Source organism: Sphaeramia orbicularis, chromosome 16, assembly GCF_902148855.1.
Source record: "Sphaeramia orbicularis chromosome 16, fSphaOr1.1, whole genome shotgun sequence".
Taxonomy (NCBI): Eukaryota; Metazoa; Chordata; class Actinopteri; order Kurtiformes; family Apogonidae; genus Sphaeramia; species Sphaeramia orbicularis.
The window spans coordinates 15,684,337-15,703,607 of NC_043972.1; the positions used below are offsets into that span (position 1 = coordinate 15,684,337).

Genomic DNA, 19,271 nt, shown 5'->3' on the forward strand with positions numbered 1-19,271 from the left:
TACCACCACCACCTCCACCATCATCTTCCTCAGCTGAGTCGGAGGGCTGTTTCTTCTTGGCGCAGTGAGCTGGACACGCAGTGCTCTCTTCTTCTTCTTTTTTCTTTTTTTTTTTTTTTCCTTTTTTTTTTTTTTTTTTTTCTTTGGTCAAATGGATGTGGGGGAAACCGCTGCCCAGCCTGCCGGTGGTGATCATGCCGTGATCTTGTAACCGCCGCGCTTCACGTTAAAGGGGTGAAAGAGAGAGAGAGAGAGAGAGAAAAAACAAACAATCTGGGGAATATACCGATTCAGGGAATAAAAATCCTGTGCACCACACAAGCACCATGAAGATTACCTCCCTGCTGATATTTAATGCGAGATTCAGGTGCACCGTTAGGCTTCTACTGCTGCTATTACACTGTGTGGGATATTCTCATGGGATGCCACACGTCCTGAGATTTGGTGAGTACCTGTTTTGTCTTTTATATATACTTTTGTGGTTGTAAAAGTTTGAATGATGCGTCCCCTTGCTTGCATCTCGCTTTTCCTTCCTTCCCTGACTTGAGGGAAATAGTTGAAGTTGCTGCTCAGAGTGTTTGACAGTGTTGTTTGCGGTGTTATAGGCATCTGTAAACGCGGTGACTGTGATTGGAAAGCATGGGGTATCTATGACAGGAGTTGGCAGGGAACTGCACAGAAGCCTGCCAGAAGGAGAAATGTATATGGGAGGGTTGTTTAAACGCAGATGAGACTTGTTGCTTTTTGGTAAAAATGTTTAAAGTTGTGTGTAAAATGTGTGTGCAGCGTCTAATGGAATGTGAAAATGTAGGAGTGTTTGTGCAATTGTTTGATATCACAGTTGTAGATGTAATGTTATATCCTTTGTGTATGTGTTACTTAGATACATAGAAGTCGTTTGGTGTTTATGTTTTATTTGCTGTTGTTTAGTAGATTTTTGGGTTCTGATCTCTTCTCTCAAATTTCCCTAAAACAACAGTTAAAAAACAAGCAGCATACAAGAAATCTCCCTCCACAAGGACGGCAGTTTTTTTTCTTTCTTTTTTACAGCTACATTGTGTCATTTTGTGGAAATATTCCAGGTGTTTTGTGCTGAGTCTCTTACACGTCCTTAGAAATGAAGTCTGGCTGTGCAACATATGATTTTAATGCCAGTGCCAGCTTCTGGCAAGAGGTCAAGGCCACTGACTTGCATCACGCGGTGCTGCTGCAACCAGAAAAGAAAGGCAGAAAGAAGAAGTACACTATAGGCTTTGATACAATAGAGGTTTTAGTCATCGCGTCAGTTAATTTGTTGTGTATCTTATCTGTTAAATGTACAAAAATGTGGCACGTAAACACACCGACAGTCTGATAATCATACAAACAGATGCAGAGAAACACATGAATGTCACACACGGATATAATATTCAAATGCTTTTGCTGAAAAATGGAAGCATCTGTGTTTTATATAGATTTATAAAAGCGACACATACATATACTGAATTAAAGTAACAGCCTCTCTAATTACATTAAGCAGAAATGTACAATTTACATTGATTAAGCGCAGATTGATTGTTCTGCTGATGGAGCTGTCAGCTCTGAATCAGATTTACATTACAAAGAATTAGACTTAAGCAGACGGATTAAAAATCCTATGCACCTCTGGCCTGGCAGTGTCAGTACTGCATTGTCTTTACCTGATACTGTGGATTCCAGCTCTGTGCCCTTCAGCCCATATGCAGACAGGAATATGGTGTGCTGAGGAAAACACCCTGTGCCCCATTACATCCCATTATATCATCAGAGTCCTTTAAATAGGCCTGCGTTTGACGACAGCAGCAGAGTCAGAAGGCTGGAGCTGAACAGTTACAACCTGAATCTGTCTGTCTGACATCTTGTGTCTTGTGATTACATTTATTTCTCCTCTCTTCCTGTGCCAAGATGCTTTTATCAGCGACTATCCACTCGCATATTGACAAATTTGTTCAGCAGGCATCTATACAGACCTCTAATGTCTTTTCATGGTTCTGACTGGCGATGGAATGTGACAGACCGAAGTTGCAGAAGCAGAGACTGTTTCCGGTACTACAGGCTACACGTTGAAAGGGGTATTTTAGTCATTTAGTACTACGAATGTAGAACAGTTGGGTGACTTTTCAGAGAGAATGGCTGGAATTTGTACAGAAATGTTTGAAATTCCATTTATGAATCATTGCATTCAACACCTAACACGATGCACCTCAACAGGTTATTATGCTTCATGCCCTTCAAAGCTCAAACCTCCAGTTTTCAAGGCTGCACATCCGAAGTATCTGCTAGACTTGACATAGCTTCTACAGTATCACAGATGATATTTTATTACTGTTTCTGCTGTTTTTGAATGAGTGAAATCACCTTAACCCTTAAAATAGGTAGAACCATGTCATTTATGAGATTTATTACAAATGACAGCTACAACACTCACTCTTGTGAGCTGTATTCTAAAGTTGAATAGCCCTCTCTATCCAACAGGCATGATAGACATTGGATTTTGTTTTTAAAGTCCTCACTGGTCTTTTACCATCTTATATTAATTCTTTAGTATCTTTTCATGCGAGCCAATATCACACTTGCTCAAAGGTTCCTTCAGTGTGTACTGAATTTGGAAAGTCCAGTTTTTCTTACCGTGCACCTGAAACCTGGAACATTCTCCAAAACCATCTGAAACTTACCACCCTTTTATTATTAGGACAGTTTAAATCCTTAATCACTTCTTATTGTACATCCTGTTTTTAAGTAGACTTCTCTGTTTTTAATTCATCTTTGTTGCTTTTACTTTTGGGTATTTCTGATATGTCCATTGTATGTTTCAAATGTTTTGTTTTGTCTCAGCTATATTGTAAATGAGGTTGCTCCCTCAATTTATCTCCAAGTTTAAATAAAGGTTATGAATGAATGAATGAATTTCTGATTGTGGAAAACTAGGCTTTTAAGCTAATATAGATAATCATTTTATTTTTTATTTTTATTTAACCTTTATTTACAAATGCAGCCTGATCAAAGAACAATGGCTCCTTGAGCGCTATGGGGTGGGGGGGCTAAAAGTAAAAACAAGGTTAAACAATTACAGAGACAAACAGTTCAACAAGTACATTACAAAAATAACTTTGAGACATTTTAGAGACAAATACTCAACAGGCGCAACAGTCAGCTAAAATTTGTTGCAGGTTTGGCTTAAAAATTTGACATGGTTTCACAAACACTTCACTTTCTCAGTTTCTTTTCAAACAAAATCTTAGTTTATAGCTGTGTATGCTTCAACAACATCAAAAAGTACTGGCTCCATTATTGACGGAATTGAATTTTAATAGCTTAACAGACATGATACATATATATTTTTTTCCATTTTCCAGAACTCTGAAACAAACCCTCTTAAAGTGCCAGTTCTGTTATTCTTCAAGATACACATGATTTGTTTTGCTTAGTCATCTAGAGTATAAATGTGGTGATGGCTCTATTGCATCTACATTTTGAAATTCAAGCACAACAAGAAGAAAAGCACAGAACAGTTTGCCACAGCAGTTTTTTTTTAAAAATCGCTTTAATCGGCGCTCTGTGATAAAAAAAAAAAGCGTTCTACAGATTCCCATAGATAATTCATGAGAGGACCTTTGGAGAAGAGATAGATATATATTGTTGAGCTGAGTTTCAAAGCAGGACAAGACTTCACATGGTTTAATTGGTTGGCTGTTGTGCCTGTTGAAAGCAGAGGGAGACATGTTGACAACCACTAATGATAGAAACCACATAAGTGAATTCTGCTTCCACCCATTCAAGATAACGTTTGATACACATCAGCTCTGAGCCACAGCGACACATGACTTGCCAGCTCAGTGATAGTGACTGCAGTCTTGTGGGCCTTCTGAACTGTCCTGCAGTTTTACCGTAGACAGGTGAGGTCAGGAAATTGGATTATTTGTGTGGAGAAGAAGTAATATCCAGAGTCACTTCACAGGAACCAGCAGAATGTATTTCACACAGTCACTGCATGAACTCTTGGGGGAAGCAGACTGTTCACCTCTTTTGAAAAGCAGCATTAAAAAAAAAAAAAAAAAAAAGTTAGGTCAAGGAAGGAGTTTAACTTGTGGAAGTTATGCAAAGTCATGGATCGTATACAACATTTTTCATTAAAGCTGTGGTTCAAGCACAGACCCATGAGGTTTCTGACATCTCTAAAGAAGCAATTTAAAACAGTTTTGTGTATCTATAAATGCATCAGTTTATACTGGCATTTATGTCTCTGTGATCGTTGCACAACTGACTGAATTAGCTGCGTTGGCGCTGGATGCGGTGGTCGGCATTAGTATGAAGGTCATCATCTAATGGGGCAGACGAGCTAAATGTTGCAGGTCAAAGCAAGAAAAACTCCCTCTTTGGAAAACAACTCAGTCTTGGAAAAGATCAGAGAAGATCGCTTGTCAATAACTGAGCAGAAAGAGTTGACATTATCCTCCAGACACCTTCCATCTCACAGATGACTTGTAAATAAGATGTGCCAGGAATGCAAGCTGCGTGGAAACAATATGTGGACAGTTTGGATCATTGAGCATCGGAGGTGATAATCATGACATCCCTGAATGAACAAGTTAATTTCACTGCAATCATTTGATTTTTTTCCCCAGTAGTTTATTAATCTGAAAGGATCGCTTCAAGATGAGAGTGATTATCATGAGCAGTTTTATTTGTTGTTTTATTTTAGTGTATAATGCTCTCAGGGTTGGGAGCCACAAACATTGTTTCAGGTCACAAGGTACTGTGATCGCTTTGGGTTTGATCTTTTAATAGAAATTGTTGAGACAGAAAACTGCTTTGAGTGCAGGGGTTAAAGTGAAGACCTTGACCTGCAATGTCCTTGTTCTGAAACTGTCAAGAGACTTTTTATGTCTCTGAAGAATAAAACTGTGATATTTCTCCTATTTTTCCTCTTTAGAAAGTCTCTGACAATAAAAATCAGTGGATAAAAAAAGGTGTCATGTCAGTTTTTGTCACTTAAAGTCATTTACCTGAAATATACCCGACATTTCTCTCAGCTTCTGTGTCTTTTAGATAAGTGATTTTATTTTTTGGCAGATTCACTGGTTTATCATCATTATTTCCACCAGCGGCGGGAAGCTGTTGTCAGTCAGATATCTCTTTAAAAGCCAAATAGTCAAACTGAACAGATAAACACAAGACTTCACTTAAAATCTAAGAAGAATATTTTAATAAATGGCTTCAACTTGCATGGGAAAGGTCAGATGTAGACTGCATTTGAAAGTCTAAAACAGCTCAAGTCTAATTTTCTAAACTTTCTAAATACATTCTAAAAACTTCCTGAGGTCCTGTTTGACACCGATTTATAATATTGTTTTGTAGAAAATACCAGTAAATTCATCCATTCTCAGAGTAAACAAATAAACTTTAAACTAACGCCTTGGGTTCTAGATCCTGGAATTCATCATTGTCAATTTCGAGGGTGGGATGTGAAAAGTGGGGTGTTTTTAAAATCCACATCCTGACCCTGAGGGGCAACATTCCAGTTCCCCCAGCACGGACATTTGTTGTGTATTCACACATACTGTACCACATTTGTCCAGCAGTCACCGCCAAAGCGTTCACATGATTCTGGCCATAGCAATGTGATTGTAAGGCTATTGTATTCCAAAATTACTAATATCTCCCAAAATATCGGTCCTATCAACTTACCGTTTTTTCTAGTCTCTTTCTTGACCAAAAATATATAAGTATGCCAAACTGCAGCAGTCAGTTCTTTCTGGATTTTATGTGATTCCCAAGACACACAAACACACACAGTCCACTTCCCTTTTATGATATTGATGGACCAGACTGAAACTTCTTGAAAGTTTTAAACCAATGATTTCCTCGATTCAATGCTGACCACTAGAGCAGGTTAGAAAAAAAAAAAAAAAAACAAAGACAGGAAAATTAGGAGTTGTAAAATTCTTCTAGGTCTGTGAAAGTTAAAGACAATCCAAGGCAGAAACACTCTAAACATAATATCCTGAATATTGTAGAAAACAGAGAAAGAAGAAAAAAGGAAAAAGAAAAAACAACCAAACCATTATCGATGTTAAGACAGAATATAAGTGGTGGTCTTGTCTCACAAATTACTACTGTGTGCTATAAACACTGTTATTAACACGTAAAGTAAAGATGCAGAAATGTGGCAGTGTCCAGATTTTCATGGTTTTTCTCATCCCAAAACACAGAGTCTAAAAATGAGCTAAATCTGCCAAAGTGTCTGTCAGCGGCAGATGGTAGAAAGATCGAAAATTTGATGGAAATACCACTTCCATCATGTTTTCCTCTTCAGTACAGACAAAGACGCCATGGAGAGGAAGGAGAAGGGATTCAGGAGAAAGGCATGCTTTACATTTACAGCACCTTAAAAGCACCTCCAGGCGCTGATGAGCAATGAATGAAAACCTGAATAATTTCCATTCAGGACATGCAAGGCAATTAGCATACAGTCTGTGCCATGAAGTAGTCTTTATTAGACTTGATTGAAAAAGTAGTAGGTTGCCCAGATGTCAGACACTGATCCTGAGAGAAGAGTCTGAAAAAAATGAAAGATGCTATTTCATTTTCTTCTGGCTGTGGAACCACATATACGTTTGTCAAAGACATATTTGTCAAAAACTGACTTCTGACCCCTTGCTCAAAGCTGAAATAAAACCCAGCTCAAGAACACATGTCCTCATTTTTAGTGACACAGAAAAACAGAGCGACTGGGCCCCTTTTCTTTTCTTGCTTGTTTTGGAGTTCATTACCATTTGGGCTGAATGCATAATGCATCCTTCATCCTGATGACCACATTACTGCTCTTTGTGGTTTTGCTCTGATGCTGTTGATTGTTGCAGGTTTACGACCCTGATGTTGAATGTACCCAGGGTGTTGTTAATCCACCCTCCATCTAAAAGGGATGATAGTGTTCCCATTGGAATATTTTCTACATTCTTTACACTCAGTTGTGAACAATGATGCTGTAAGCAATGCAAAATGAAGCTTGAGAGTGGAGTTGAAACTGTGACTGTTTTTTTTTTTTTCCCTCTACAAACAGTTGCTGTGAGAAGTGAGCACGTAGAACATTCAGGCATTAGCATTAGAAAGCTAAAAGAATAATAAGAACCGCTGCAGACATAAAAAAAATAAAAATAAAAATGGAGACGTTCAGAGTCAAGTCTAAAATTTTTTTTAATTTAACTTTGTGCGTTAAAATAATGATGTGAACAAACTTTGCAAAATCCAACCATTATACAAGATGGTCATTTTACCAAGAGAGAAAAAAAAAAATTAAGACCTAAAGCAACCAAAAGTACCTGCTGATCCAACTTTAACCTCTAATCCTATCAATCCATACATAATTCAGGTAAAATGCAGTTTCTCAGCTTTTTAGTGACATCACATGCGTGTTATTGCATGTTCAGAAGCTCTGCCATGAACGTGACAACACCATTATTTTATGGAACATTAATTCCCCAATAAAACCCATGTACTATGAGCATAGAAACAAACATCTACAATCACTGCCATCTGTCTGTTTTCTTCACTTTTCTCTTAAAATTTGCTCTGAGCTTTTATTAGCATCTATATGATCAGTAAAAGAAATACAGACAAATATTAGATTTTCAATGAAAAATGTACAATGCAGAGGATATTATTATCATAAATGATGAGAAATGTAGATTAAATTCACTTGGAAATCACTACAGAAATAGTCCTCCAATGGTTATACATACTGAAGCAAGAAGATTCAAGAGGAGATTTTGTCTGAATGAACTACAGAAGATAACTTACACATTAAACGACAAACAACAAACACAACAAAATATAATTTAGTATGGTGTAGGTCCGCCTTTTGCGGCAATTACAGCCTCAATTCTCCGAGGTATTGATTCATACAACTTGTGAATTGTTTCCAAAGGAATTTTAAGCCATTCTTCAGTTAGAATACCCTCCAACTCTTTTAGAGACGATGGCGGTGGAAATCGACGTCTTACTTGAATCTCTAAAACTGACCATAAATGCTCAATAATGTTGAGGTCTGGGGACTGTGCCGGCCATACGAGATGCTCAACTTCATTAGAATGTTCCTCATGCCATTCTTTAACAATTCTAGCTGTATGGATTGGGGCATTATCATCTTGAGGTGAAGGTGTTTCCATTATTTTGTCCAACCCCTGTATGAGTCCTACGGTTTGTCATGATTCTATATAAACCTGTTCTAATGTGTAAAGTGAAGCGATATGATCAGAGTTTCCGATTTTGTGACGATTCTTGCTAGCTTGGCCAGTCTTTCTTAATGAGAAATCTGTCTGGAATTGTGGGACTTGAACCCAAATATGAAGGCGGGACTAACAGGCGCAGAGTAAACCAATCACAAAATAAGATGGATGTGACATGCAGATCCTTAATATCAACAAACCTGAGCATGTTTTCATCATGGCGTGCGATGGTGGTGGTCGAGTAGAAACCCCGGTGAATGATTACTGTCGCTTTTTTCAGAGAAACTTGAGAATACAGGGTGTAATCTGTAATTCAATCTTTATTTTTGAATCACGTAAACAACTGACAACAGATGCAAAGAGATTTGTGGACTTGGAACTGACTTTGGCTTGCGACAAAAAGAAGACACTGTGTATGACTGATTGCAAAACACCCACCCCCCAGACTTGTAATTAGTCGGTATAGAATAGATGGTGCGTATTTCACAGCGATCGGCCCAATTCCAGACTGTTTTCTCTGTATTGAATACTATCAGAAAACCGGACGGCTGGACAGTCAGGCTAGATTCTTGCTGCTGTGTTTTGAACTAGATTGATTATATTCATTTTGTCATTTTCTTATCTTAGATTAAAGAAGATAAAAGGTATCCCGCACACCATCCATTCAACTTGCAAAAAAACTTTACAACTATAATATTAAAGTTTTTTGCAAGTTGAATGGACAGTGTGCGGGATACCTTTTTTCTTCTTCGCTCGTACCTCATGCTCCTACACACCTGTCCTCTGAAGACTTTTTTAGGTGTGCACCAGCCTCCATACCTTATATTAGATTAGCAATTTTTCTTTGCGACAAAGTTAGTAAGGGTGAGTGTTTTACCTTGCTGACATGTTTTGACTACGACTGCAGTCTTCCTCAGAGCGTCATCTGATGTGTGATCACGTGTCTTTTTTTTTTTTAACAACTTTATTTATCATTTTTCCATAACAACATTGATATCATTAAGGTATTTCTTACAAAATTTGTGAACTTACCCCCACACCACACATCCAGGTGGCATCCCCACAACTACATCCACATAAATACAAACACATATCAAATGGGCAAACAGAACACCAAAAGAAAAAAAAAAGAAATACACACAAGTACAAAAAAAAAACAAAACAGACAGATCCCCCCCCCCCCACCCCACCCCCCCCCCAAAAAAAAAAGTAAGACTCAAACCAATCTGTGTTGATCATTATGGTCATACTACCAACATTCTGGACCTCTGGCATAAGGGAAAAAAAAAGTCCAAGCAGTCAGAGTATAGGCAATGAGAAGACTGGGATGGCAGTCAAAGAGTGAGAAAGAAAGAAAAATAAATACATTAAATAAAAACAAGAAGTCAGGCAAAAAGCAAGCTCTTGATAAGAGTTATGAACTTTGACCGGATTCTGTCATATTTATCCTCCAACCCATGTACTGTATACCTATTTTTTTCCAGGTCCAATCCCAACATCACCTCTCTAATCCAATGAACATAGGCAGGAGAGTTCTTCCTCTTCCAGTTCAGCAATATCAGACGGCGGGCATGCAACGATTGCATTTTTGTGGAGACGGGACAACTTTAGCTCATCACTAACTACACTGAAGATAGCTATCAAAGGGTCAGGCTGCAGTGTTTTGCCAGATATTGCTGAAATCGCGTGTCTTTTTATCAGGTGTTCGGAACTGCTGAAAGCTACTGATGGGTGACTAGGCCAAAGAAAAGGAAATACCATAATTAAACCCTGATGACATAACTATGTGGATCACAACCTCTGCATCAGATAATGACAGAAATGGATTGATACTAGTTACATGTGAGGATCAGGAAACAAGACAGCATAAGAAGACCTGAATGCAACACAAAATCAGGCAGGAGATTCCAAAAAAATAGCGTAAAGTCGAAGCCAGGAAAGAGGAGGAAAAAAGCTAAACACTCAAATGAGAGACAAAACACATGATGAACTGACAAACAGTGAAAACAGGGGAGTTGATATGCACAGGACTGGGACCGGGGGTTATTAAGTAATCAGGGAAACAGGAGGGTAGGAACAGAAACAAGAAGACAGATGTTCCAAAATGAAACACAACAGGAGCGAGAAAGGAAAACCCAGGCTGAGAGGGGATTCATGACACTGTTGGTGCCTTTAAATGTGCTTGTGTTTACTAAGTTCATAAGAAGAGTCCATATAGGCCCCACCCTCTGTGGTATTCACATCCTTTAGGAAGTGAAAATTGTCTGAAAGCTCCTGAGTTTTTAAGTGTTTGATGTATTCATAAATATGCATGTTTGGTAAGTTGTTTAAATGCAGTTTCAGTTGTATAACATGTTTTTTTCCCCCTCATAATTTAATAAGATACTTTGGATTCCCAGTGAGCTCATATTTAAGTTGCTAAATTGTTTGCTTTTGTGGCTTCAAGATCCACTTTATTTCCATTACTTCTGTCTCAAACTGAGAGTTGAAGGACAGCGCCGTTGATTATCGCACAGATTGTAAACCCCCTTGAGGTAAATTTAGGTTTGTGACATTGTGCTGTACAAATAAACGTGTCTTGGCTTGACTTCCCATGTCGTAATCATGAGGTCACAGGTTCTATTTGAAGGTAGCAGATGGTGAATTATACTTTCAGTGGCATAAATAGCTCAATCCATCTATAGAACAAATATTTTGGTTGATGAGTCCTGATGACTTGATCATATCAAGACTGGGCTTCCGTAGTCATTTTTCCATTGGACATCTGCGCAAAACTTTACTGACATTTACTAAATATTAAAAAAAAAACAGAAGTGCGTAATGTTTTTTCCATTAAATCACAAATGCAATGATTTGTTTATTTATTATTGTGAGATGACACGAGAAGTCATTCCATAAACATGGCAATGAACATTAATATCGTGGTCATTTCCAGGTATATTCATTATTATTATCCGTACTAAATTAAAAAAATGATTTGGTTTCCTGGTGTCTCCACACATACCGCAGCAAGTTTCTTTAAAAACTCTTCTTCTTCGCTCGTTGTAACATTCATCAACATTCTAACTCTAGTTGCGGAAAAAGGTCTTTCCGTTGCAGTTTTGCATGATATACCCCGAAAAATCACCTCTTGCCAGAAAAAAAAAACTTTTTTCAAAAACTTTAATTAAAGAACTTTTCAACATTTATAGAAGTTTTCATTTAACAAATGTAACATTTATAATTTCAAGTAATGTATTCATGATACAGAGATTGACACTGGACATGATCTGTCTACTGTCTTTTTATGATGTCTTTTACAATATTTTGCCTTTTTGTCAACTGTCTTTCCTGTCACCTGCCTAGGGACTACAGATGGAAATTAGCACTGCTACTACAATCTGGCATATTTACAGCTACAGTTGTTGTAGATGTTCATCAATATGCACTGTCCCCATTAAATAAATACATAAATAAAAAATAAATAAACAGAACCCAAGGAGAAAAAAAAAAGGCAATACGAACAAGACACGCATAATAAAGACAGTCAAGACAGGGCATTCTGGTATCGTTAAAGAAAGAAATATAAATAAATAAACAAACAGGTCAATAACCATATAAACAACTAAAATGTATTTAACCTCCTAAGACCCAGCTATGGGTTTTCTGTCCACATTTGTGGACAAGAGTTTCACAGCTTTATACAAAAAAAAAGGAAAAGAAAACTATCCACCACAAAGGACATTCCATAAAAACTTTAAAAACTGCATCTGAAAAAACTGTTGCATCATGATGTTTCCAATATAGGCACTTATTTAATAAAAAATATAAAAAGCTTGTACTTTGCTGACATTTCCTGGGTGTCAGGAGGTTAAAGTTCCAGGCCAGCAGTGTAAATGAGGCTCCCATATTTTGTAAAATTTGTTGATAGAGTTGTTTAGGGTGCACCTAATTTTTTCTAACTTTATGTTAACCATGATGTCTCTGATCCATTGATCATGTGTTGGAGGTGATGAGTCCTTCCATTTGAAGAGAATGGTACGCCTAGCTAGTAAGAATGCACAGCACAAAAACTTTTAATCGAAAAATGATAGTTTTGCCAAAATTGTCGTTTTTCCATTAGGTAGTTATATTCGCGCAATTTGAGGGTCAATGGAAAAGCGACTACTGTTTGTATTGTGGTGATATCAAAAAATAAATGTTAGCAATAAAACACAGTGTAGCTTAGCCATTTTATTGACTTAAAGTATCACAGTGGTTTTTTCTTTCATTTTGTTTTTGCCATCAGGTTTAATATTGCATAATTTCCCTGTCTCGAGAGGCTCGGTTTGTTAGAAGTACAGCAGTAAAGAAGCCCATGCACACAAGGGAAACAACAGCAGAATATAAGTGACAATAATAATTCTTGCATTTAATATTTGGACTGCCGACTTTGCTGGTTTTCTCATTATATTTACTGGCTGTGTTTGTCACACTTCCTAAATTTGTGAGCCCACATGGGAGGTAACACAGCCGGCAAAACACAGCAACATATCATCCTGGTATTTCTTCAAGAAAGATGACATGAACAGTTTTTCCCAGTTGGCAGACCTTGTTTACAGAAAATCCAATATGACATGAATGCAACATCACTTGAACAAGGAACAGCCAACCAGCTCATAGGAGTTATCTAATACTGAAAAATATACACTTTCCAGGCTGTGGATAAATGGAAACGAGATGTAAGCGTACAACTCCCAGTGCAGTGTACTGTATGTGTCTATGAGCGTATTTAAAATGTGTTTTTGGATTCGTCAGCTATTGAATACTGCGTTTCCCCTGTGGGTGTGGATTAAAGATCAGCGTTTCCAGTCAAGTGAAGCTACGTCACGCCTGCTAGTGAAGTGAGCGATGAAATCTCGAGCGCAATCAATAATCATGATGGAATAAAAAAAAAAAAAAAATACAAGAACACAAGATTTAGGCTGAGAAACGAAGCAGGTGATGGATTATGAATTGCAGTCCAGTCAGTAAGGCTTGCATCAAAGTAGAGTGAAGCAATTATACACAGTATTTGGCAGAAAAAAAAGCACTGCAGTTGAGCATGATTATAATTTGAATCCGAGAAGTGCGTTAAAGATTCAGCAGAGACTGTTAAAACTGTAAAAAACCCTCAGGGGAGCAGAACAAAAACCCAGCAGAAACACACAATACACACAATACATGCAGCACTGGATGAGTCCAAGTATGAGTTACATGAATATAATATGAGAATGAATATGAATAAATGAACATTAAGTTTATTTGTTTTTGTTTTTAACTGGGGGCTGTATGTGTTATCCGTGTGTACAAAGCTGGAGTCGGGACATGCTTAGCCTTTTTTTTTTTTTTTTACCATGAAAACAAATGTTTTTCGTTCCTTTTCATGAGATGCAGAAAGAACAATTTTTTTTTATTTTGTGGCATGGGAGCTAATTAAATTGGCACCAGATCTGTTTGGTTGTCATTTATTGTTCTGTACGACGGGGGTTGAGATTGCTAATTAATTTTCACAAACACAAATAATCTGCCCTTTTTTTTTTTTTTTTTTTTTTTTTTAAATAATTGGATGGAAATTTTCCTCGGCTGTCTTTCATTCTGCCATTTCAGTAGTTTAGTGATCTGGCAGTTCCAATTTGGATGATGTATTTGTTGTTGTGTTGTATTTGATATGGTGTGAAGACATTTTATTCACAGGGAGAATAAAATGGACATTCATTCTTGGATGTTTTTGACCTATTTTGGCAACAGATTTGGAGAAAACCCACTCGTACCCCATGTGGAAGATCTCATTTTGGATAATATCAAGAAATTGGGCTCAAAAAGATGGATTAATTTAGCTGGAACTAGCACATACATTTGGAAGTTAACAGGTGTCCTTTCTAACAAAAAATAGTCAATACTTCTCTTTGTTTACGTTTATTACTTTCAGGATTGCTTTGACATTATATTCACATTGCACCAACACAGTAATTACTTGCTCGTTCGGAGAAAATGAAACACCCTTTAATAAACTAAGTCCAGGTTTTCATCAAGTTCTTTGCCAGTTTTTATTTTTATACATTATACGTTTTCTAACCTCAAAATTTATGTCACTCTCTGGATCCAGTGAATAAAAAAAGGTTGATGTTTTCCTTTCAAAGTCCACAAAATAACTGCACGTTGCCATTTTTATTTTCTTTTGGACTAATCTGAAAACGTCAAAAGCCAAACGTCAGAGAATAATTTGACCAAAACCTTTTATAGTGTTTTATAGACTCATTATGAACAGATTTATATATTTTGGCTAATTTGATATTCAATGATTGCAGCGAAATATTTTAATCTGTCAGGTTGTGTCTCATACAGAACGATACAGAGCACATAATTACCAAAATGGCGGCATCTCATCATCTGACATTGTCTAGTCTATGTCCAATTCTGATTTCTGTTCAGTGTGGGGTGTGCATATTTTATATCATTTCTTATACTATATATATCCTATTTGTTGTACATACCTCTTATCTTTAGTATAAAGTAAGCTTTTGTATTTTTATTGTATATTTTGTTCATTTCAGAAGTTCTAGTTGTACTTTAGTAGCACATTTGTATTCATATTTTATTCTGAAGCCTCTGCACAGTCCTACTTTTTCTTAATACTCTGTTGGATATTTTTTATTTTATTTTATTTCATTTTATTTTTTCTTATACAGTCCCTTTCGCACAAAGTGTTTTGCTGCTAAATTGAACTGAGCTGCTGAACTGATTTTCATTTTTCCTGTGACTGTGACAATAAAGATCTATTCTATTCTATTCTATTCTATTCTATTCTATTCTATTCTATTCTATTCTATTCTATTCTATTCTATTCTATTCTATTCTATTCTGTTCTATTCTGTTCTATTCTGTCCTGTTCTGTCCTGTTCTATTCGTCTCTTTTCTATTCTATTCTATTCTATTCTATTCTATTCTATTCTATTCTATTCTATTCTATTCTATTCTATCCTGTCCTGTTCTGTCCTGTTCTATTCGACTCTTTTCTATTCTGTTCTATTCTATTCTATTCTATTCTGTTTGACTCGTTTCTTTACTATTCTATTCTATTCTGTTCTGTTCTATTCTATTCTATTCTATTCTATTCTATTCTATTCTATTCTATTCTATTCTATTCTATTCTATTTCATTCTACTTTAGAGATGAAACCTCTGTTGTATGGATTGAGTTTGAGAATGGTCCATGTTATGTCTTTCAGTCGGGTCTGGGATGGGTGTAGAATATTTTCATTCAAAGCCACACTCCCGGAAATTAGAAATATTTATGGAAGGAGTTTAATATACCAGATAAAAGCTTCTCACATTTTTTACTTTAGACACAACAACTCCATAATCCTAAATGGTAAACATGAAAGACGGCGGTATATTCCCCAGAATACTAAACTATTCTATGTACAAGAAGGCAGAGCAGATTGAAACTGTAATGTTGGGGGGAAGAAACCAGCCTGAGCAGCAGGAGTCATGTGTACAGTACGAGTGTGAGCTGTCAGACTGGGGAAAAAAAGAAAAAAATCTCATTGTCCTTGTTCATGATCTTACAATCCCCAATCTCATTCAGACTACTTCAGTGCTTTGCCTGAATGTGTTGCTCTATTCAACATGCTCTCAATACGCCCGAGTCAAATCCTCATGCTCAAATGGCTGATTTTCCGGTAATTTGTTTACTGGCTCTACATCTTCCCTACTTGAATTAGCGAGCTGAATTAGACGAAGTGTTGAAGTCAAGGTTATACAGAGCTAGCAGCGAAGTTATCATTTCAATTAGATGCATGCTGGTTGAACTACATTTGACCTCAATCAAAGAAAACTAATCTGATTTGGTGGAACTAAGTTAATGTGGAGATTTCTTCAAAAGACGACACCTTTGAAAGACGAAGTACGTTTCTTGTTCTTTCTTCTTTTGTCTGCTTAAAGGGTATTTAATGTTTTTTTTTTGACAAAAATGAGCATTAAAGTGGTCAAAAAAGTGAAAAAATTAAAATAAATAATACATTTGTTGCAGAAAGAAACACCTTCACGGTCAAATTACTCTTCCTTTTGAAGCTCACATCAACCTGTCAGCCCTAACTCTGGCTGAAAATGATCATTCATAAGCACCTGTTCCATTTTTGTAATCTCCCCTCATTGTAATAGGACACATATGGAGATGGGACAAAAGGCGGCTCTCACTTTTCAGCATATGAGGGAATGTGCACCTATACAAAACCAATAATGCTGAGCACAGGGCTTTTATATCTTTAGACTGAAATTCACTGCTGTTCCCCTTCAAGTGCCTTTGTGTTCATTATGCTTCTCTGCAGAGCAAATGTAGTTTATATACTCTACCATCAGCACTTCTTTCACCAGAAAGTGCAAGAGAGGTCTTTCCCCCATATTATATATATATAACTATTTATTGTACATCATATGAATGAAAGCCGTTGCAACACAATTAGCAGCAGATGTGTCGGGCGAAGCAAAAGGTTGGTTTATCTCAAGGACATGGAAGCTACAGTAAATAAAGCTTTATCTGTTGCCAAATCATTGAGCTTCAGATGTCACGCCGCAGTGACAGCAGAGAACTACCCCTGGCATTAAAGAAGCAACCCATGCACTCTTTCAGTACAGGACTCATTTTCCCAACACAAATGATCCCGCTCTCATGGCAAAGACTGGAATCACATGTAGTTTCACCATGAGGGGAGATGTTTACTGCATGCACGGATGCTCTGCCACATACTGAAATCCCCCTGATAAGAAACTGGCAGAGTTAGTGGCATATAATTGGATTTTTGCCACTTGTGGGCAAACAGATACTACAGAGCTGCTCCATAGTGCGACTGCAACTGACTAGTGATGCAGACAGTTGGGTTTTTATGCACACTAATCTAACACTATTGGTCAAATATGATCATATTCTGAATGTGATACAAGTCATGTCAATGCATATTCTGTTTGGATATTCAGAGTTAGGCTTCATTATATCAAGTTTTGGGGATATAATGGTTTTACCCTGATTTGCCACTGCTACACTGTAACAAATTTTACCGTTAAATAACAGTAAAATACTGGCAGCTAGAGTTGCCAGCATGCTACTGTTATTCTACAGTATCTCTACTGTAATCTACAACTGCAGTTTCTTACAGGGTGGGGAAGCAAAATTTACAATGAACATTTAGTTGTTTTTTCTCAGCAGGCACTACGTCAATTGTTTTGAAACCAAACATATATTGATGTCATAATCATACCTAACACTATTATCCATACCTTTTCAGAAACTTTTGCCCATATGAGTAATCAGGAAAGTAAATGTCAAAGAGTGTGTGATTTGCTGAATGCACTCGTCACACCAAAGGAGATTTCAAAAATAGTTGGAGTGTCCATAAAGACTGTTTATAATGGAAAGAAGAGAATGACTATGAGCAAAACTATTACGAGAAAGTCTGGAAGTGGAGGAAGCAACAAAAAATGTACCAAAGCTTTTATTAAAGCTCTCAAATCCAAAATCCTAAAGGATCCAACCAAATCCATGAGAAAAATGGCAATTGAACTTGAGGTAGACAACAAGACCGTTAGACATGCAGTAAAATATGATTTGAAGTTAAAATCTTACACAAGAACACCAAAACACTTGTTGACAACAGCAACAAATCCAACTTTAGCAATTTTTGGGAATCATGTTTATGGCCGCCTTCTAGCCCAGATCTAAACCCTCTGGATTATGGTATTTGGGGCGTTTTAGAACATGCTACCAATAGAACATCACACAGCAATGTCGACTTTCTTAAAGATACTATTAAAGAAGAATGGGAGAAGTTGTCACCCGAATATTTGAGGAACACTTGCGCAAGTTTCAGGAAGTGTGTGAAGGTAGTTATTGAGAAAGAAGGAGGACACATAGAATAAAAACATTTTCTATTATGTCAATTTTCTTGTGGCAAATAAATTCTCATGACTTTCAATAAACTAATTGGTCATACACTGTCTTTCCATCCTGCCTCAAAATATTGTAAATTTTGCTTCCCCACCCTGTACTGTAAAAAGTATTACGGTACTGGGCAGTACATAATGTTCCTTTTACAGTAGAATACTGTTAGCCACAGTTGCTGCATTTTACAGTAACTACCGTATTCCAAGAAACAATATATTACTGTAAAACGTAGATTGAATCTTTTTCTAAATGAGCTGGTGGGACTTGATGCCAGATGACTTTGTTCAGACCAGTTCTGGGCGGACAGTAGTGGAGGAATTGAAGAAAATACTGTATAATACTGTCAAATTTTGCAGTAGCTTAATGTTTTAAATTTCCTCCTTAAAGACCTCATTATTTACAGCATTATACTGTATTTACAAATAACAGCATGATACCGTACAAAATTTACTCTTTTTTTTTTTTTTTTACAGTAATTTGTTACAGTGTAGATATCCTTTGTGTGAACGCGATAACTAGGACAGATTTGGTTGGATTTCTTATCCCTTGGTGAGCAACATTGAGAATCCAATGGATTTCAGCTTCTCTTTAAGTATTAGAAGTCATCCAAATGGGGGCGCTCTAGTTGAAAATCAGTTTTTTGGGCATAAATCAAGCAATTGAGATAAAATTTGGTTCATGTCGATCGTCTTAAAAATGTCCATTTTTTTGCTACCATCCAGAGTTCATATGATGTCATTTTCATTCTGTTAGAAAATTATAATATTAGACTGTTAGACTATATTCTGTAAGCACCAGGTGTCCAGAGCACTATTGTGTAAGAATGTCTAGACATATCCATTCAGTGTGTTTAGATATGTTTATTGAATTTCAAATACAGAATACACACAGGTATTCAAACATAAAAAACACTTAACCCTCCCAAACCCCTTGCTGTCACCCCTTGCTATATGCATATACAATATGGCACTGTAAATATAAATAAAGTCACATATCAAAGTGTTACATACAAATACATCTTAACTTGTTAAGGGCCTTGCACATGCGTCATAGGATTGTCAAAAAAGATTAAAAAGATTTCCACAC

The 19,271-nt window shown here is 36.8% G+C and overlaps 1 protein-coding gene across 1 annotated transcript in view; it reads left to right on the forward strand.

Moving 5' to 3' along the window:
* The first annotated feature begins 234 nt into the window (after positions 1–234).
* Positions 235–19,271, forward strand: part of LOC115435523 (glutamate receptor ionotropic, kainate 2) — a 756,602-nt gene continuing 737,565 nt past the window's right edge. The window contains exon 1 of the mRNA XM_030157991.1: positions 235–444. Coding sequence (XP_030013851.1) covers positions 327–444 — 118 coding nt within the window. The 5' untranslated portion in view covers positions 235–326. The remainder of the gene's footprint in view (positions 445–19,271) is intronic.